The sequence below is a fragment of the Coregonus clupeaformis genome, chromosome 10 (genome assembly GCF_020615455.1).
Source record: "Coregonus clupeaformis isolate EN_2021a chromosome 10, ASM2061545v1, whole genome shotgun sequence".
In the NCBI taxonomy this organism is placed as follows: Eukaryota; Metazoa; Chordata; class Actinopteri; order Salmoniformes; family Salmonidae; genus Coregonus; species Coregonus clupeaformis.
The window spans coordinates 26,807,340-26,828,829 of NC_059201.1; the positions used below are offsets into that span (position 1 = coordinate 26,807,340).

At 43.2% G+C, this 21,490-nt stretch overlaps 1 protein-coding gene across 2 annotated transcripts; it reads left to right on the forward strand.

Moving 5' to 3' along the window:
* Positions 1-295: 295 nt before the first annotated feature.
* On the forward strand, positions 296-20,123 carry nampt2 (nicotinamide phosphoribosyltransferase 2). 2 transcript variants are annotated; one of them, XM_041887653.2, is made up of 11 exons: positions 296-548; positions 2,872-3,010; positions 6,983-7,086; positions 7,252-7,380; positions 10,084-10,242; positions 13,559-13,689; positions 13,872-14,097; positions 14,579-14,698; positions 14,814-14,954; positions 19,499-19,624; positions 19,783-20,123. In XM_041887653.2, the coding sequence occupies exons 1-11, from the start codon at positions 501-503 to the stop codon at positions 19,954-19,956; spliced, it is 1,497 nt and encodes a 498-aa protein (XP_041743587.2). In that variant the 5' UTR covers positions 296-500; the 3' UTR covers positions 19,957-20,123. The 2 variants fall into 2 exon arrangements, with proteins under 2 accessions (XP_041743587.2, XP_045078860.1); XM_045222925.1 differs by lacking the exons at positions 296-548; positions 2,872-3,010 and adding an exon at positions 6,628-6,771.
* The last annotated feature ends 1,367 nt before the right edge of the window (positions 20,124-21,490 follow it).

The following is a 21,490-nucleotide window of genomic DNA, read 5'->3' on the forward strand; positions in this document are numbered from 1 at the left end:
GGAGTATCCTTAAAAGTACTCCCTCATGCATTTTACCATGTAGGCCTATGATCTATGAGTCTTCTCAAGTTTCCCCAGTTGGAAAGCACTGCACTAGGCCTACAATCAGAAACTTAGCACCATCATTTCCCTTTAATCAACGCTTTCCGGGAAAGTGAAACTTTCTGTCAATTGATAACCAGCAGTGCTGAAATGAAACTTGTAAAACAGCGTGACCACGCCTTTTCCGTGCGTGAGAATATCAATATCAGAGGCGGAGCATTGACTACGTGCTTTCTGACATGCATGTTTTGAAACCCGCCCTCTCGACACAACCACAGAATTGTCCTTCTCTGGGCGGTCACAGCGGTCTAATTTCACTACTAGAAAGACGTAACACAGGAATAACGAAAGTATTGCACCTTTGTGTAGCTGCTATCTCCACCCTAGTTGTCAGCGTTCGATTTAGATAAAAGCGACGAAGCAGAGCACAGTCACATTCATCTCATTCAAGCATAACCATGGCAGCCCAGGATTTTAATATTTTGCTGGCGACAGATTCATACAAGGTGAGTGTCATGATCGCCGCTAACCTAACTCGCTAACTAGTAGTAGTTACCTAATTTCAGCAGTAGCATTATCATACCTATACGATAAGTGTCGCAAGTTGAAGCTGGCAACCTTTTAACATTTGCATCAGTTCTATTTTTCCTCTGTTTGACGTTGACGAAATGTTGTGGAAGTACGCCTTGCTAGGTTTCTGCCACAATGTAGCCGACATTCACTGGAGCGGACCTTATTTCAAGAACTAACTAGTAAGAAACTAACGTTATATTATATACAGGAGGCCACGAACCTAGCTACATAAACGAAACATAGCAAAGTAAGTAGCATGGCTGGTGTGCCGCCCTCAATCGTTATGTCTCATTAAAATACTCCTACTTAGCTAGCAATTTGACGCCTGAAAAATAAATGACCAATAGAGGTCAAAACGTAGCCTGGCCAGCTAGCAATCTATGTTGAATCAACAACTGCCAGCTAATGCTAACTAGGTTATATGGTGTTTTGCTAGCCCTAGCTTGCTAAAAGCTAGTTTGGTGCTAATTTTGTCTACAGAGTATAACTTTTTTGGGGGGCATACCTACATTTGTACAACCTTTCCTCAAGCCTAGCTAGGTAACTACCTCTGAGTGCATTACAGCCAAACTTTACCAGAGCGCAATAGCCCTGCTGAATGAATGTCAAATATCACTACCAAATGGCAAGGGTCCGCATGATGACTGCAAGTTTGTAATTTAGCGACCCCAACTAATTAGTCAGTAAAAGTGTCCGTCGTCATAATCCTATAGTTTTTGCTGATTCAAGGAATCAAAGCTTGATGACTAGTTGATTATTGAATCAGCTGGGTAGTGGTAGGGCAAAAAACAAAACGAGGACCGAGTTTGGGAGACGCTGCTATAGACCAGTGTTTCCCAACTCCGGTCCTCGAGTACTCCAACGGTACATATTTTTGTTGTGGCACCAGACAAGCACACCTGATTCTACTTGTCTACTAATCATCAAGCCTATGACAAGTTGAATCAGATGTTTCTGTCCAGGGCTACAACAAAAAGGTGTGCTGTTTAGGGGGTACTTCAGGACTGGAGTTGGAGAAGAACTGCTATAGACCATTGATCTCAATCTAGCCTAAGTATCAGTTACACTTTTGCCACCAGATAAGCCTGGTTAGCCATCCTCTCTCTGTCCTCTCCCATCATTAACTCTCTCTGTTGTTGTTGTTGCATAATCATGTTTATGCTTTAGCTTACTTTTGGTTGACTTTGTGGTCCTACTTTTGTGTGAAGATTGAGGCCCCAGATTCCCTTATGTTTTCACTGTGAAAACTAACATCACCTGTTAACCTTTCCAAAACACCATCTCACCCATAATGGGAAGATGAAGGCAACAGAACAAAATAGGGGTGTCTTTCAAGTTTTATTTTCTGTATTTGTCCCTGGTTGCGATGACTCCCATTCCTCCATACATGACGCTCCCAGAATTCCAGTCATGTGACACATAATAACATCTGATGCACTGGCACTCACCACATCAGCTGGAATGTTTGCAAAACATCTGATTTGTTATTGCTAAGATCATGAGCCAGAGCCTTATGACTTCTAGATCAGCATCAAGGGGAAAGGAGATTCTGAGGGATAGGTAGGGTGAGCGAGGAGTAGAGGGAGAGAAAGTGTGGGAAAGGGAGAAAGTGCAGCTTGGAAAGAAATGGCTCTGATATTGCTCACCCCTGCCCGTTTGTGCAAATTGTACGTTTCCAAGTGGAGGGTAGTTGCTCTCAATTATTGAATTTGCTCACAAAGGCTGACCTGTGTTTTGAACTGGAATGAGGAGAGCACCCCCACCCACTGGAGCTCATGTTTGGCAGTGAGAGACATGGTACTGTACACAGCATCACGTTGCACACAAAACTCTTCACTTAGCCTAACTTAAGGGCTTATTTTGCATTAGCTCCACTTTCCCTCTTGGCACATTCATGTGCGAACCATTTGAAAACAAAACTCAGGAATATTGCTGTTTTATGTGCACTAATGAGCACTAATCAGTTGGAATGATGTGTAAGATGCAAAACAGGTGGTTCTCTAAATGAATAAGAGAAGTGCTTAGAACATCTTCCAGTGTATTAAGGTTCATCCTTAAGCTCTGAAATACACAGCTTTGACATTAGTCAAATGTACCTTTCTCATCATAGGCCTACACCTCATCTCTTCACTGACCTACTGGTTTATTATGTAGTTAATAACATGACCTCTAGATTCCAGATAGTTTGTCTTTTCTCTTGACTCCCTCGTTTCCCTTGTTGTAGCCTATTCAAACTGAATGTTTCCTCTTCCACAGATCACACACTACAAGCAGTACCCTCCCAATGTCAGCAAGGTCTACTCCTACTTTGAGTGCCGCCGCAAGAAGGGGGGCGCCCAGTTCAATGAGATCGTGTTTTTTGGCCTTCAGTACCTCCTGAAAAAGTATCTTTCAGGTAGGTCCACTTTCCACTTGCTTCTTTCATCTCCATTCTTTTAGAGTTCCATTCTTGAGTTTCTTCTTTGTCTCATTCTAGTCTGTTCTAGGCAAGTCATTGTTTAGAGGTCACCTCAGCCCACACTGTGTGATGTGACTCTGCGGTATGTCACACAGTAATATGTTCTATTTACCACCAGTGTTGTCCTTTGTCACATAATGTGCATGTATGAACAACTAAGTCACTTGGTGAAGGTTATGGAAGAACTTTGCAAAACAAACCACAGATTTCATACACACAACCTCAATGGAACATTTGCAAATTCAATCAAATGGCCACATCCATGCAACATGAAAGCCTAGATAAAGTACACTACCGGTCAAAAGTTTTATAACACCTACTCATTAAAGGGTTTTTCTTTATTTGTACTATTTTCTACATTGTAGAATAATAGTGAAGACATCAAAACTATGAAATAACACATATGGAATCATGTAGTAAGCAAAAAAGTGTTAAACAAATCATAATATACACTGCTCAAAAAAATAAAGGGAACACTAAAATAACACACCCTAGATCTGAATGAATTAAATAATCTTATTAAATACTTTTTTCTTTACATAGTTGAATGTGCTGACAACAAAATCACACAATGTATCAATGGAAATCAAATGTATCAACCCATGGAGGTCTGGATTTGGAGTCACACTCAAAATTAAACTGGAAAACCGCACTACAGGCTGATCCAACTTTGATGTAATGTCCTTAAAACAAGTCAAAATGAGACTCCGTAGTGTGTGTGGCCTCCACGTGCCTGTATGACCTCCCTACAATGCCTGGGCATGCTCCCGATGAGGTGGCGGATGGTCTCCTGAGGGATCTCCTCCCAGACCTGGACTAAAGCATCCGCCAACTCCTGGACAGTCGGTGGTGCAACGTGGCGTTGGTGGATGGAGCGAGACATGATGTCCCAGATGTGCTCAATTGGATTCAGGTCTGGGGAACGGGCGGGCCAGTCCATAGCATCAATGCCTTCCTCTTGCAGGAACTGCTGACACACTCCAGCCACATGAGGACTAGCATTGTCTTGCATTAGGAGGAACCCAGGGCCAAATGCACCAGCATATGGTCTCACAAGGGGTCTGAGGATCTCATCTCGGTACATAATGGCAGTCAGGCTACCTCTGGCGAGCACATGGAGGGCTGTGCGGCCCCCCAAAGAAATGCCACCCCACACCATGACTGACCCACCGCCAAACCGGTCATGCTGGAGGATGTTGCAGGCAGTAGAACGTTCTCCACGGCGTCTCCAGACTCTGTCACGTCTGTCACATGTGCTCAGTGTGAACCTGCTTTCATCTGTGAAGAGCACAGGGCGCCAGTGGCGAATTTGCCAATCTTGGTGTTCTCTGGCAAATGCCAAACGTCCTGCACGGTGTTGGGCTGTAAGCACAACCCCCACCTGTGGACGTCGGGCCCTCATACCACCCTCATGGAGTCTGTTTCTGACCGTTTGAGCAGACACATGCACATTTGTGGCCTGCTGGAGGTCATTTTGCAGGGCTCTGGCAGTGCTCCTCCTGCTCCTCCTTGCACAAAGGCGGAGGTAGCGGTCCTGCTGCTGGGTTGTTGCCCTCCTACGGCCTCCTCCACGTCTCCTGATGTACTGGCCTGTCTCCTGGTAGCGCCTCCATGCTCTGGACACTACGCTGACAGACACAGCAAACCTTCTTGCCACAGCTCGCATTGATGTGCCATCCTGGATGAGCTGCACTACCTGAGCCACTTGTGTGGGTTGTAGACTCCGTCTCATGCTACCACTAGAGTGAAAGCACCGCCAGCATTCAAAAGTGACCAAAACATCAGCCAGGAAGCATAGGAACTGAGAAGTGGTCTGTGGTCACCACCTGCAGAACCACTCCTTTATTGGGGGTGTCTTGCTAATTGCCTATAATTTCCACCTGTTGTCTATTCCATTTGCACAACAGCATGTGAAATGTATTGTCAATCAGTGTTGCTTCCTAAGTGGACAGTTTGATTTCACAGAAGTGTGATTGACTTGGAGTTATATTGTGTTGTTTAAGTGTTCCCTTTATTTTTTTGAGCAGTGTATTTTATATTTGGATTCTTCAAATAGCCACCCTTTGCCTTGATGACAGCTTTGCACACTCTTGGCATTATCTCAACCAGCTTCACGAGGTAGTCACCTGGAATGCCTTTCAATTAACAGGTGTGCCTTAAGTTTTAATTTGTGGAATTTCTTTCCTTCTAAATGCGTTTGAGCCAATCAGTTGTGTTGTGACAAGGTAGGGGTGGTATACAGAAGATAGCCCTTATTTGGTAAAAGACCAAGTCCATATTATGTCAAGAACAGCTCAAATAAGTAAAGAGAAATTACAATACATCATTACTTTAAGACACGAAGGTCAGTCAATGCGGAAAATCTCAAGAACTTTGAAAGTTTCTTCAAGTGCAGTCACAAAAACCATCAAGCACAATGATGAAACTGGCTCTCATGAGGACTGCCACAGGAATGGAAGACCCAGAGTTACCTCTGCTGCAGAGGATAAGTTCATTAGAGTTATCAGCCTCAGAAATTGCAGCCCAAATAAATGCTTCACAGAGTTCAAGTAACACACATCTCAACATCAACTGTTAAGAGGAGACTGTGTGAATCAGGCCTTCATGGTCGAATTGCTGCAAAGATACCACTACTAAAGGACACATAATAAGAAGAGACTTGCTTGGGCCAAGAAACACGAGCAATGGACATTTAGACCAGTGGAAATTTGTCCTTTGGTCTGCAATCCAAATTGGAGATTTTTGGTTCCAACCGCCGTGTCTTTGAGACGCGGTGTGGGTGTACGGATGATCTCTGCATGTGTATTTCCCACCGTAAAGCATGGAGGAGGAGGTGTTATGGTTGTGGGGGTGCTTTGCTGGTGACACTGTCTGTGATTTTATTTAGAATTCAAGGCACACTTAACCAGCATGGCTACCACAGCATTCTGCAGCTATACGCCATCCCATCTGATTTGGGCTTAGTGGGACTATCATTTGTTTTTCAACAGGACAGGCTGTGTAAGGGCTATTTTACCAAGAAGGAGAGTGATGGAATGCTGCATCAGATGACCTGGCCTCCACAATCCCCCGACCTCAACCAAATTGACATGGTTTGGGATGAGTCGGACCGCAGAGTGATGGAAAAGCAGCCAACAAGTGCTCAGCATATGTGGGAACTCCTTCAAGACTGTTGGAAAAGCATTCCAGGTGAAGCTGGTTGAGAGAATGCCAAGAGTGTGCAAAGCTGTCCTCAAGGTGAAGGGTGGCTATTTGAAGAATCTCAAATATAAAATATATTTTGATTTGTTTAACACTTTTTTTGGTTACTGCATGATTCCATATGTATTATTTCATAGTTGTCTTCACTATTATTCTACAATGTAGAAAATAGTAAAAATAAAGAAAAACCCTTGAATGAGTAGGTGTTCTAAAACTTTTGATCGGTAGTGTATGTTTAAAAAGGACCAACATCAACTCATCTAATTTTAGGGTCACCAGACATGGCAGTCAGCAGTGTTTGTATCTGGCCCCAACTGCAGTCATGTGTGGAATGTGTGAACAGTGACCTGTCATCCTGAGAGGACCACTGAGGGTTTTGTTTCTGACTGCTGAGGTCCTCCGCCAGGCTAGGGTTTCACTCCTCTGATATCCAATCAGAGAGTCTCCTCCAGCCATGCTAGTCAGCCATGCTCCACCACTGGCTGTCTCTCTCTGTGGTACTTGATCAGCCACTGACACTCAATTTTGACTGAATGAAAGGGAATTGCAGTTAGTGGGAGGGGACAGAGATTTTTGCATTGATAGCTGAAATGTTGCTTGTGTGCTTGACAAAATGTGAGCTAGTGAGTTTTTGGTTTGTTTGTTTGTTTGTGTCTGTGTTCATTTTAGATTCTTGAATGACTTTTTCCCATTGTCTCCCCTAATCAGGACGAGTCATCACTGAGGAGAAGATTCAGGAAGCCAAAGTATTTTACCAGATGCACTTTAGACAGACTGTGTTTGATGAGGAAGGCTGGAGGAAAGTGCTGGAGGTAAGTGGGCTGTCTCAATCAGACTAGACACACTCTTATTTTAGCTTTTCAACTAAGACTATTTTACTGATGCAGTCTCAACTGTTAGGCTACTGACTGTAAGATGTTCATATGAACACACACACACACCGAGGTTGATTGTAGATTTTGATGCTGTTCCATCAGAAGTATGATGGCCGTCTCCCAATTCGAATCAAAGCGGTTCCCGAGGGGAAGATCATTCCCAGAGGGAACGTCCTCTTCACAGTGGAAAATACAGACCCAGATTTCTTCTGGCTCACCAACTATATTGAGGTAATTCTCTTAATTTCCCCCTTCAGTATCCCTTTCATTGTCATTTTGTTGTACTTCCTTTCTCTAATACAGCATGCGTTTCTTAAACCCTGTGAGTGTGCACACAAAATACACACACAGACAGAACAACGCCTCTTCCCCCTCAGGAGGCTGAAAAGATTAGGCAAGGCCCCTCGGATCCTCAAAGTTTATACAGCTGCACCATTGAGAGCATCTTGACTGGCTGCATCACCGCTTGGTATGGCAACTGCTTGGCATCCGACCGCAAGGCGCTACAGAGGGTAGTACGTATGGCCCAGTAAATCATTGGTGCCGTGCTCCCTTCCATCCAGGACCTCTATACCAGGCGTGTCAGAGGAAGGCCCTAAAAATTGTCAAAGACTCCAGCCACCTAAGTTATAAACTGTTCTCTCCGCTACCGCATGGAAAGCGGTACCGATGCAACAAGTCTGGACCCAACAGGACCCTGAACAGCTTCTACCCCCAAGCCGTAAGACTGCTAAATAGTTAGTCCGGGGGGCTATTGGTAACTATTTTTGCACTAACTCTGCTACTGTTTATGATCTATCCTGTTGCCTAGTCACTTACAGTGCCTTCAGAAAGTATTCATACCCCATGACTTGTTCCACATTTTGTTGTTACAACCTGAATTCAAAATGGATTCAATATATTTTTTCTCTCACCCATCTACACACTACATTTACATTTAAGTCATTTAGCAGACGCTCTTATCCAGAGCGACTTACAAATTGCTGATACCCCATAATCACAAAGTGAAAACATGTTTTTAGAACATTTTAGCACATTTCTTAAATGAAATACAGAAATATCTCATTTTATTTATTTAAGTATTCACACCCCTGAGTCAGTACTTTGTAGAAGCAGATTTGGCACATCTGCCCATTTTTATTATTTTCAAAATTCTTCAAGCACTGTCAAACTGGTTGTTGATCATTGCTAGACAACCATTTTCAGGTCTTGCCATAGATTTTCAAGTAGTTTTAATTCAAAACTGTAACTTGGCCACTAGGGAACATTCACTGTCTTCTTTGTAAGCAACGCCAGTGTATATTTGGCCTTGTGTATTAGGTTATAGTCCTGCTGAAAGGTGAATTCATCTCCCAGGGTCTAGTGGAAAGCAGACTGAACCAGGTTTTCCTCTAGGATTTTGCCTGTGTTTAGCTCCATTCTGTTTATTTTTTATCCTGGAAAAACTCCTCAGACCTTAATGATTTCAAGCATACCCATAACATGATGCAGCTGCCACTATGCTTGAAAAAAATGGAGATTGTTACTCAGAAATGTATTGTATTTGCCCCAAACATATCTACAGTACCTCAATTACCTCGTATCCCTGCACATTGACTCGATACTTGTACCCTGTGTATATAGCCAAGTTATCTTTACTCATTGTGTATTAAAATGGTCCAAACGCACAGTTGTTAAGGCGCAACAGCGCCTCTTCCCCCTCAGGAGGTTGAAAAAGTTTGGCATGGGCCCTCAAATCCTCAAAGTTCTACAGCTGTACCGTTGAGAGCATTTTGACTGGCTGCATCTCACTGCCTGGTATGGCAATGGCACCGCCCTCGATCGCATGGCGCTACAGAGGGTGGTGCAGACAGCCCAGTACATCACTGGGGCCGAGTTCCCTGCCACCCAGGACATGTATATCAGGCGGTGTGGTAGGTAGTCCCGGAAGATCATTAAATACTCCAACCACCCAAGCCATAGACTATTCTCTCTGCTTCCGCACTGCAAGCGGTACCGGTGCATCAAGTCTGGCACCAACAGGCTCTTGAACAGCTTCTATCCCCAAGCAATAAGACTGATAAATAGCTACACAGACTATCGGAGTTAACCTTGTATCCTCATGGACCTTTAAAAAAAAAAAAAAAATGTTTTTTGTCTCTGCACACATTCTCACTCAATCATCTGCTCACTCACACATACTGTAACATGCACATACATTTATACTGACTGTACACTCACGCACACCCACTCACATACCAGCTGCTGCTACACTGTTTATCATATATCCTGATGCCTAGTCACCTTGCCCTATACATATCTACCTCCATCACGCCAGTATCCCTGCATATATGGTATTGGAACTGAACCTGTATATAGTATGCATACTTATTTTTGTGTTCTTCATATTTATTCTTATTTCTCTTTTTTTTGTATTACATTGTTATTGATTATTGCATTGTTGGGTTTTGAGTTTGCAAGAAAGGCATTCCACTGTACTTGTGCATGTGACATTAAAACTTAACTTTATTCCTTGTTATTTTTCTTCTCTCTGTTTTGTTGGGAAGGGCCTGTAAGTAAGCATTTCAATTTTGGTCCACCTGTTGTTTACGAAGCATGTGACAAATACAATTTGATTTGTATGTATGGTGACACCGTCATGGCGTCAGAGACCATTGCAATTCCCCTAATCAGGTCAATGAGGATGATTTCACTCTGGCCTTTTTTCTGTTCAGCAGGGGATAGCTTAGCCTGCCGGCACTGAGCCCAACACCAGCCACAGCTTTTGATATCCAGCCCCCACCCATTTCTACTTCCTTTCCAGCACCAATGGCACAGACATGTCCCTTTTTGTAAAGGTTTTAGAAGTAGTCTCTGAACAAAATCAACTTCTCCAATCAAATGGTGTTTTGACGATCTCTTTCTGTGTGTGTTTTCTCTTTTTTTCTCTCACAGACCATGCTGGTCCAGATGTGGTATCCCATCAGTGTGGCGACCATCTCCCGGGAGTTTAAGAAGATCCTGGCCAAGCACCTGAAGGCCACGTCAGGCAGTCTGGAGGGCCTGGACTTCAAACTGCATGACTTTGGCTATAGAGGGGTCTCCTCGCAGGAGGTAAGAACCATGGCAGGCCCAGCCAGAAGAGGACTGGTCACACCTCTGAGCCTGGTTTCTTCCTAGGTTCCTGCCTTCTTGGGAATTTTTCCTGGCCACTGTGCTTCTGCATTGCTTGCTCTTTGGAGTTTTGGGCTGGGTATCTATAAAGCACTTTGTTACAACTTCTGATGTAAAAAAATAAAAGGCTTTATAAAATAGATTTGATGAAGAGCAACAAAGTCTAGCATTAAATATGCATATATAATGAAAAAAAATATAAATGTAATATGCAACATTCTTTAAAAAAAAACTAAATTACAGTTCATATAAGGAAATCAGTCAATTGACTGGGAATACAGATATGGAACTGTTAGTCACAGATACCACAGAGCGTGGATCAGAAAACCAGTCAGTATCTGGGGTGACCACCATTTTCCTCATGCAGCGTGACACATCTCCTCATAGAGCTGATCAGGCTGTTGATTGTGGAATGTTGTCCCACGCCTCTTCAAAGGCTGTGCGAAGTTGCTGGATAATGGCGGGAACTGGAACACGCTGTCATACACGTCGATCCAGAGCATACCAAACATGATCAATGGGTGACATGTCTGGTGAGTGGAAGAACTGGGACATTTTCAGCTTCCAGTAATTGTGTACAGATCCTTACGACATGGGGGCGTGCATTATCATGCTGAAACATGAGGTGATGGCGGCGGATGAATGGCATGACAAAGGGCCTCAGGATCTCGTCATGGTATCTCTGTGCATTCAAATTGCCATCCATAAAACGCAATTGTGTTAGTTGTCTGTAGTTTATGCCTGCCCATACGATAACCCCACCTCCACCATGGGGCACTCTGTTCACAACATTGACGTCAGAAAAACACTCGCCCACATGACGCCATACACGTGCTCTGTGGTTGTGAGGGCGGTTGGACGTACTGCCAAGTTCTCTAAAACGACGTTGGCAGCGGCTTATGGTAGATAAATCAACATTCAATTCTCTGGCACTGCAGTCAGCATGCCAATTGCACGCTCCCTCAACTTGAGACATCTGCGGCATTGTGTTGTGAGACAGAACTGCACATTTTAGTGGCCTTTTATTGTCCTCTGCACAAGGTGAACCTGTGTAATGATCGTGCTGTTTAATCAGGTTCTTGATATAAGTATTCAGACCCTTTGCTATGAGATTCGAAATTGAGCTCTGGTGCATCCTGTTTCCATTGATCATCCTTGAGATGTTTCTACAACTTGATTGGAGTCCACCTGTGGTAAATTCAATTGAATGGACATGATTTGGAAAGGCACACACCTGTCTATATAAGGTCCCACAGTTGACTGTGCGTGTCAGAGCAAAAACCAAGCCATGAGGATGAAGGAATTGTCTGTAGAGCTCCAAGACAGTATTGTGTCGAGGTACAGATCTGGGGAAGGGTACCAAAACATTTCTGCAGCATTGAAGGTCCCCAAGAACACAGTGGCCTCAATCATTCTTAAATTGAAGACTCTTCCTAGAGCTGGCTGCCCGGCCAAACTGTGCAATCGGGGGAGAAGGGCCTTGGTCAGGGAGGTGACCAAGAACCCATTAGTCACTCTGACAGAGCTCTAGAGTTCCTCTGTGGAGATGGGAGAACATTCCAGAAGACAACCATCTCTGCAGCACTCCACCAATCAGGCCTTTATGGTAGTGGCCAGACAGAAGCCCCTTCTTAGTAAAAGGCACATGACAGCCCGCTTGGAGTTTGACAAAAGGCACCTAAAGACTCAGATGAAACTCTTTGGCCTGAATGCTAAGCGTCACGTCTGGAGGAAACCTGGCACCATCCCTACGGTGAAGCATGGTGGTGGCAGCATGCTGTGGGGATGTTTTTCAGCGGCAGGGACTGGGAGACTAGTCAGGATAGAGGCAAAGATGAACAGAGATCCTTGATGAAAACCTGCTTCAGAGCGCTCAGGACCTCAGACTGGGGCGAAGGTTCACCTTCCAACAGGACAATGACCCTAAGCACACAGCCAAGACAACGCAGGAGTGGTTTCGGGACAAGTCTCTGAATGTCCTTGAGTGGCCCAGACTTGACCCCGATCGAACATCTCTGGAGAGGCCTTGAAAATAGCTGTGAAGCAACGCTCCCCATCCAACCTGACAGAGCTTGAGAGGATCTGCAGAGAAGAATGGGAGAAACTCCCCAAATACAGGTGTGTCAAGCTTGTGGCTTCATACCCAAGAAGAATCGATGCTGTAATCGCTGCCAAAGGTGCTTCAACAAAGTACAGAGTAAAGGGTCTGCATACTTATGTAAATGTAATATTTTTGCAAAAAAAATCTAAAAACCTGTTTTTGCTTTGTCAAAAATATAAACGAAACATGTAAAGTGTTGGTTACATGAGTTTATATAAAAAATCCTGTAAATGTTCTATACGCACAAAAAGCGTATTTCTCTCATGTTGTGCACAAATTTGTTTACATCCCTGTTAGTGATCATGTCTCCTTTGCCAAGATAATCCATCCACCAGACAGGTGTGGCATATCAATAAACTGGTTAAACTGCACGATCATTACACAGGTCCACCTTGTGCTGGGGACAATAAAAGGCCACTTTAAAATGTGCGGTTTTGTCACACAACACAACACCACTGATGTCTCAAGTTTTGACAGAGCGTGCAGTTGGCATGCTGACTGCAGGAATGTACATGTCCCTACCATAAGCTGCCTCCAATGTAGTTTTAGAGAATTTGGCAGAATGTCCAACCGGCCTCACAACCGCAGACCACGTGGTGTGGGGTGCTGAGGAGTATTTGTCTGTAATAAAGCCCTTTTGTGGTGAAAAACTCATTCTGATTGGCTGTGGTTGGCTACCCAGTGCGTGGGCCTATGCCCACCGATGGCTGAGCCCCTGCCCAGTCGTGAAATCCATCGATTTAATTTTTTAGATTTTTTTTTTTATAGGGCCTAATGAATTGAATTGAATTGACCGATTTTTATCCTTATATGAACTGTAACTCAGTAAAATTATTGAAGTTGTTGCATGGTGTTTATATTTTTGTTCAGTATAGTTTGAGATGCCCCTTCCCAAATTTGGGTATTTCTTGTAGCAAATTGTTGCTGACTATTTTCATTAGTGTTCAAAGGAGAGCCAGACAGAGCCTGTAGGTCTCACTGGCGCATCACTGTGACTATAACCAGATTGAACAGAGACTGGTCAAAATGCTGTTCTCAGGGATGATGCGTAGGTAACTGGAAAGGGGCTGGGGTTTTAGAGCAGACTTTTTCTTTCAATTGCACACTTCTGTCTGTGTGACTTGAAACTGATGATTCTCCCTCCTCCTTTCTCAGTCTGCGGCATTAGGCGGGGCAGCCCACCTGGTGAATTTCTACAGTACAGACACTGTAGCAGGGCTACTGATGGCCCAGCGATACTACGGCTGCCCCATGGCAGGCTTTTCTATGCCTGCAGCAGAGCATAGGTAAGACTCCAGTGCACAAACACATACACACTCACTCACATATTCCCTTTCACAAATTTTACTTTGTGGCTTTTGACTTGTACAGCAAACATGCAGCCCTAAGTGTAGGGATAAGGGGTTTTCAGTCGGGCAAGTCTATTGAAAATCAGTTCCTTAAAACCAATCTCATCTTCTCCTTTTAGTACGATCATCTCGTGGGGGCGGAGCAGGGAGAAGGAGGCCTTTGAGAGCCTGCTGGACCAGTTCCCGACCGGGCCGGTGTCAGTGGTCAGTGACAGCTACGACATCTTCAAGGCTTGTAGACACATCTGGGGGGACAAGCTGAAGGAGCGCGTGATAGAGCGGAGCGAAGACTCCTGCCTGATCATCCGGCCCGACTCAGGAGACCCCGCAGAGACCCTCATCGAGGTGGGGGAACACGCACACACCTACCATCCTTTTGGGATCCCTCGTAGTCAAGTATGATCTCACTCCAAGTGTCACAGGTCTGGGTTGTGGTGTGGATCTGGCTGGCCATACACACACACACACGGTACATGGTTCATTTCCAGTTTCCATCCAAGCTCTTCCAAGGTCTACTTCTCTTGACAAGGGGTCTACTGCAAATGATGTTTTCTGAAAAGAGCAGTTCGTTTTAAGTTGCTCATGGCTGTTCTTTAATGTTTTATTGATTCTAAGACAGACTTGTGTTCTTGTTCAGATTGGATTTCAGGTTCCATGTTGTCAGCCTTGGGACCTACAGGCTTGGTGTGCTCTATACACTTAGCTCTTATTGATTCCCTTAGAAATGTTACTCTGTCTGTGTGGGGGTTTCAGTTGCCTATTATTGTCTCTTTGATTCAAGTTTCAAAGTTTGGATGCAGTACTTGACTACCTGTTCCCTCCCTAGGTGATAAAGATTTTGGAGGAGTGCTTCGGTTGCTCTCTGAACTCTCAAGGCTTCAAGGTGCTGCCATCTTACCTGCGTATCATCCAGGGTGACGGCATTGATCTCAACTCAGTGGATGAGGTAAGAAAATAACGTACATACACCACCCACGAACACCCGTCTGGCATACCTATAACCCTCTGGATATACCCTTATTGCCTGTACCACATTGTTTAACTGCTTTCTCTTCCTGTAGATCCTGGAGAAGTTGAGTGACGAAGGCTGGAGTGCTGAGAATGTGTTCTTTGGCTGTGGGAGCGCCCTCCTTCAGAAGCTCAACAGAGACACACTCAACTGTGCCTTCAAGTGCAGCTATGTGGAGACCAATGGGAAGGGGGTATGTTACTCACTTATTTACTTACATACAGTGCCTTCAGAAAGTATTCATACCCCTTGACTTATTCTACATTTTGTTGTTACAGCCTGAATTCATCATTGATTAAATGTTTTTTCTCATCCATCTTCACACAGTACCCATAATAACAAGGTGAAAACACATTTTTAGAAATATTTGCAAATTTATTGAAAATGAAATAAAAGTATCTCATTTACATAAGTATTTACACCCCTGAGTCAATACATGTTAGAATCACCTTTTGCAGCATCTACAGCTGTGAGTCGTTCTGGGTAAGTAGAGCTTTGCACACCGGGATTGTATTTTAACATTTATTTAAAAAATTCTTCAAGCTCTTTCAAGTTCAAGTCTTGCCATACATTTTCAAGCCAATTTAAGTCAAAACTGTAACTAGGCCACTGAGGAATGTCATCTTGGTAAGCAACTCTAGTGTATATTTGGCCTTGTTTTAGGTTATTCTCCTGCTGGAAGGTCTGTTGGAAGGCAGACTGAACCAGGTTTTCCTCTAGGATTTTGCCTGTGTTTAGCACTATTCCATTTATTTGTATTAAAAAAACTCCTTAGTCCTTGCCGATGACAAGCTTACCCATAACATGATGCAGGCACCACACCACCATTCTTGAAAATATGAAGAGTGGTACTCAGTAATTTCTTGTGTTGGATTTGCCCCTAACATATTGCTTTGTATTCAGGACATAAAGTTCATTTCTTTAGTGCAGTTTTACTTTAGTGCCTTATTGGATGTTTTGGAATATATTTTTTATATGTACAGGCTTCCTTCTTTTCATTCTGTCAATTAGGTTAGTATTGTGGAGTAACTATAATGTTGTTGATCAATCTTCAGTTTTCTCCTATCACAGCCATTAAACTCTGTAACTGTTTTAAAGTCACCATTGGCCTCATGGTGAAATCCCTGAGCGGTTTCCTTCCTCTCCAACAACCTAAGCTAGGAAGGACGCCTTTATCTTTGTAGTGACTGGCTGTATAGATGGGTTGGTTGTTTAGCAACAAAACCGACACGTGCTCAACTATGGGGCAAAACAGACAGTTGGCTTAGATTGTTGACGTGTAAGCTATATTTCTTCTCCAATGTTTATTAAAAACATATACATCATTACAGTTGTTGGTTAGCTAGCTAGTGAATTTTTGCCATATTAGCATTGACATGAAATCAGTCAAAACACCTCAAAACAAGACATGGTATCAAGAACAAGGTGAAACGAGCCACTTACGATTCCCCACATGGCAGTTTCTTGTCATTCTTGCTAGCAATCTGGCCATCCAGAATCACAACAACACGCTGACTTCTGCCCCATGGAAGCGTGCACATCGTTTTAGTGATGTTGCCAGCAAACCCATCTATAGATACACCATCCAAAGTTTTCACCATGCTCAAAGGGATATTCAAGGTCTGTGTTTTTTTTTTACCCATCTACCAATACGTGCCCTTCTTTGCGAAGCATTGGAAAACCTCCCCAGTAGCGGTGCGTGGGTAAAATCACTGAGCAAGCCAAGCCAGTAAAACATCCGTATTACAACCTATGTTGTGATAATTGCGTTGTTTGCTCTATAACCTATTTGTTCATACGCCACTGTGAAATACAATAACGCCCTGACAGCAAAAACACAACAGTCACACAGTGGCTAAATAAATTCAACTACACATACGTGTGTTTCATCACAAAACCGGTGAGCAATATCTGTCCAGGGAAGTCCACAAAGCAAATATTGCATGTAACAAACAGTTATATGACCTGCAACATTGTCAAGTTTCCTAAACAACTACTGATTTAGAACCACGGAGTTACCACAAGTCAGCACAAAGACAACAGGAGCACTGCCTCCGCTATTTCGGCACCATTTCAACTTAAACATTTAAACATCATCAAATTAACAAGGCTACAGTGGGGAGAACAAGTTTTTGATACACTGCCGATTTTGCAGGTTTTCCTACTTACAAAGCATGTAGAGGTCTGTAATTTTTATCATAGGTACACTTCAACTGTGAGAGACGGAATCTAAAACAAAAATCCAGAAAATCACATTGTATGATTTTTAAGTAATTAATTTGCATTTTATTGCATGACATAAGTATTTGATACATCAGAAAAGCAGAACTTAATATTTGGTACAGAAACCTTTGTTTGCAATTACAGAGATCATACGTTTCCTGTAGATCTTGACCAGGTTTGCACACACTGCAGCAGGGATTTTGGCCCACTCCTCCATACAGACCTTCTCCAGATCCTTCAGGTTTCGGGGCTGTCACTGGGCAATACGGACTTTCAGTTCCCTACAAAGATTTTCTATTGGGTTCAGGTCTGGAGACTGGCTAGGCCACCCTAGGACCTTGAGATGCTTCTTACGGAGCCACTCCTTAGTTGCCCTGGCTGTGTGTTTCGGGTTGTGGTCATGCTGGAAGACCCAGCCACGACCCATCTTCAATGCTCTTACTGAGGGAAGGAGGTTGTTGGCCAAGATCTCGCGATACATGGCCCCATCCATCCTCCCCTCAATACGGAGCAGTCGTCCTGTCCCCTTTGCAGAAAGCATCCCCAAAGAATGATGTTTCCACCTCCATGCTTCACGGTTGGGATGGTGTTCTTGGGGTTGTACTCATCCTTCTTCTTCCTCCAAACACGGCGAGTGGAGTTTAGATCAATTTCTGTCTCATCAGACCACATGACCTTCTCCCATTCCTCCTCTGGATCATCCAGATGGTCATTGGCAAACTTCAGACGGGCCTGGACATGCGCTGGCTTGAGCAGGGGGACCTTGCGTGCGCTGCAGGATTTTAATCCATGACGGCTTAGTGTGTTACTAATGGTTTTCTTTGAGACTGTGGACCCAGCTCTCTTCAGGTCATTGACCAGGTCCTGCCGTGTAGTTCTGGGCTGATCCCTCACCTTCCTCATGATCATTGATGCCCCACGAGGTGAGATCTTGTATGGAGCCCCAGACCGAGGGTGATTGACCGTCATCTTGAACTTCTTCCATTTTCTAATAATTGCGCCAACAGTTGTTGCCTTCTCACCAAGCTGCTTGCCTATTGTCCTGTAGCCCATCCCAGCCTTGTGCAGGTCTACAATTGTATCCCTGATGTCCTTACACAGCTCTCTGGTCTTGGCCATTGTGGAGAGGTTGGAGTCTGTTTGATTGAGTGTTAATGAGTGGAGAACAGGAGGGCTTCTTAAAGAAAAACTAACAGGTCTGTGAGAGCTGGAATTCTTACTGGTTGGTAGGTGATCAAATACTTATGTCATGCAAGAAAATGCAAATTAATTACTTAAAAATCATACAATGTGATTTTCTGGATTTTTGTTTTAGATTCTGTCTCTCACAGTTGAAGTGTACCTATGATAAAAATTACAGTCCTCTACATGCTTTGTAAGTAGGAAAACCTGCAAAATCGGCAGTGTATCAAATACTTGTTCTCCCCACTGTATATATGCTTAGTTTAATACACTGAAAACCAACTTTAAAGATACCAAAATCAATTTAGTCCAAACAATGTTGCTAAATATCGTGTGCGCGCGAAACATATTTGTTACTCACCCTACTTGTAGACTAGTTGAACGCCAATGCCGCCATCCTCTCTTTCATGTTGGCAAAACGATCTATGCCTCTGTCATACAGTACGCTTTTAGTTTTTGTTGTCATAGGCTACCTAGCTAAAATGTATTCTAGCCTAACTTCCTTGCATGGGCAACAATGAACCAGCTAAGTTATCTAGCTAGTTAACGTGAGCCTAGAAGGGCTAGGCTACCCTGGTCTTTGTGGTTGAATCTGTGTTTGAAATTCACTGCTCTACTGAGGGACCTTACAGATAATTGTATGTGTGGGGTACATAGATGAGGTAGTCATTCAAAAATCATGTTAAACACTTATTGTACACTGTGAGTCCATGCAACTTATTATGTGACTTGTTAAGCACATTTCTACTCCTGAACTTATTTAGGCTTGCCATAACAACAGGGTTGAACTATGTATTGACTAAAGACATTTCAGCTTTTCATTTTTTATTAATTTGTAAACATTTCTAAAATCATATTTCCACTTTAACATTATGGGGTATTGTGTGGAGGCCAGTGATGCAAAATCACAATTTAATCCATTTTAAATTCGGGCTGTAAAACAACAAAAATGTGGAAAAGGTCAAGGGGTGTGAACACTGAAGTCACTAAGTGCTGCTGGGAGTTTCTAGTGATTCAATGAAGATGAAAATCAGCCATTTTTACCCACTTAGCCTTTCACTGATAGAATATAAAATGGCAAAATCTTAAATGGGTTATGAGGAATACCTCCTCTCATATTTTGTAGTGATTGTGGTATGCTCAAAGGAAACCTGACGTGGGAATCAGTCTTTATTTGACAATGGGCTCAGTCACAATTGATTTTCTGTGTTTATAAACAACCCACACAAATCAAAGAATTGAAGTGTTCAGAAGAGTTTGTTTTTTCCCAGGTGGATGAGAACAAAGGTGATTTTAACATGTTTCCGTCTGGTGTGCTTGTGTTTTGTCTAGATGGATGTGTACAAGCAGCCTGTGACCGACCCGTCCAAGGGGTCAAAGAGAGGTCTTCTGTCGCTTAGGAGAAACTCTGATGGCTTCATTGAGACGGTGGAGCGAGGGGTGGGCAAGCCAGAGGAGGTGAGGCCTTAAATAGGGGAAGATGTTTCACCTGGGAGGAATAGAGCACACATGCTCACCTCTGCGTGATTACTGTGTCAACGGTTATTCAAGTCTACATTTTCTAACACACTCTTTCATAGTCTCATGTTTTACTGACTCTGGTGTGTCTTTCTCAGGACATGCTGGTGATTGTGTTTGAGAATGGCTCCATCATGCAGGAGTACACTCTGGAGGAGATCCGGAAGAATGCTCGGCTCCAAGAAGACGACGTCGCCCCCTCCCAACACAACCAGGACGAGCCCAAGAGCCTGGACCTGCACCAGAAACACATCATGAACAGGGTGCACTAAATAACACAACACCCCCACCTGTAAAGCAGTGCACTGACTGTCTGTAAACTGGAGGCATATCATATAATGAACTGGGTTTACTCATTGCAAGAAGTCCCGTGTAGCTCAGTAAGTAGAGCATGGCGCTTGCAACGCCAGGGTTGTGGTTTCGATTCCCACGGGGGGCCAGTATGAAAAAATATATATATGCACTCACTAACTGTTAGTCGCTCTGGATAAGAGCGTCTGCTAAATGACTAAAATGTAAAAGAAGTCCTACTACAGTTCTACATTAGAGGAGTGCACTGATTGTCAGGGCACATAAGAATGGTGTTATTGGAGCTGCACCATAAGCACAACTTTTTAATTTGGGATGCAGTAATCTTTAGCACACGAGTCACATAATGGAGTGCTCTGATCATCAACCTGCATGCAATTCCTTGTTCAACACTCACTTTGGACCAATGATTGACCTGCTGTCTTGTGTTGTACTTCTATTTTGTCTGAAGAGCACATAATATATATCACTATTTGTGTTGTCAGGCAGCATATGATATGATGTAGAGTGGAAGGATGCTTAATTGTTAGATTCCATTGCTTCAGGCTATCCTATAATGCACTAAATTATACTATAATTTTATTTTTCTAAAATATATTGTGTTTCTGACAACCGGACAGGTTGTTCAGATGAATACCATACACCCTGAACTATGAGATGTACTGTCTTGATTGCCTCTTGGCCTGTTTCTGTTTTTGGTGAACTTATTTTGTTTATTTGCCCATTTCATCAGATTAATCCATTTATCCTACCAAATTTTCTGGAGTTAGTCTGACAAAATTGCACTAATTGAAAGTGTGTCCTCATTTGCATTTAGCCATCTCAATGTCCAAATGCATCTGCTGTCCCACTCCCAATACATCATATGATCAGGTCCTCCAGTCTAGACTGGGCATAAGTATTGGCTGGTTATTTAAGAGGATGACTATTTCAGGATTTTTTTTTGCTGAAGTATTTTCCCCAGGAGCTGTATGCTTTTTTGGTTGTTTTTTACCCTTTTTGGGGGGATCCACCTCGTTATTTGATTAAGCTCTTTAGCAGGCTTTGAAGAGCTGATATTACTGTTATATTTTAGTAGAGGTAGAGTTGGTTTTAGAATTGACTGATCCTTGTTTTTAGTCTCCCATGTTAAGCAGAATTTTTTTAGTTCTTTAACTGATTCTTCTTGACATTTTTTAGCTATGATAGCAATGCTGCACTTGGGGCAGAATCCTAACTTGACATCTGCATTTTTAACTCAGGCCTTTGTGTGTTGATGTCACTAGGACTGGTGTGCATGTGTTATATACATGCAAATCTAGTTATGCACGTGAGTCTCAAATTGGGATTATGTAAGAGAAACTTGATTGGGTTTTTTGTTCTGATTGATTGATATAACAGTGGGCTATTTATGTTGACCATAAGATTCCTGAGACAACATCAAAGACTATTGAAATGTATGGGCTCCAGACTTGTCTCTGACCTCATACTTTTGTTCTCTTGCCTTAGGAACCATTG

Bases quoted from the DNA above. Each gene is read 5' to 3' on its own strand.
- nampt2 (XM_041887653.2), top strand. From the start codon at position 501: ATGGCAGCCCAGGATTTTAATATTTTGCTGGCGACAGATTCATACAAG. The intron at 3,011-6,982 runs GTAGGTCCACTT...TCCCCTAATCAG, and splicing joins CCTGAAAAAGTATCTTTCAG to GACGAGTCATCACTGAGGAG. The intron at 14,699-14,813 runs GTAAGAAAATAA...CTCTTCCTGTAG, and splicing joins ATCTCAACTCAGTGGATGAG to ATCCTGGAGAAGTTGAGTGA.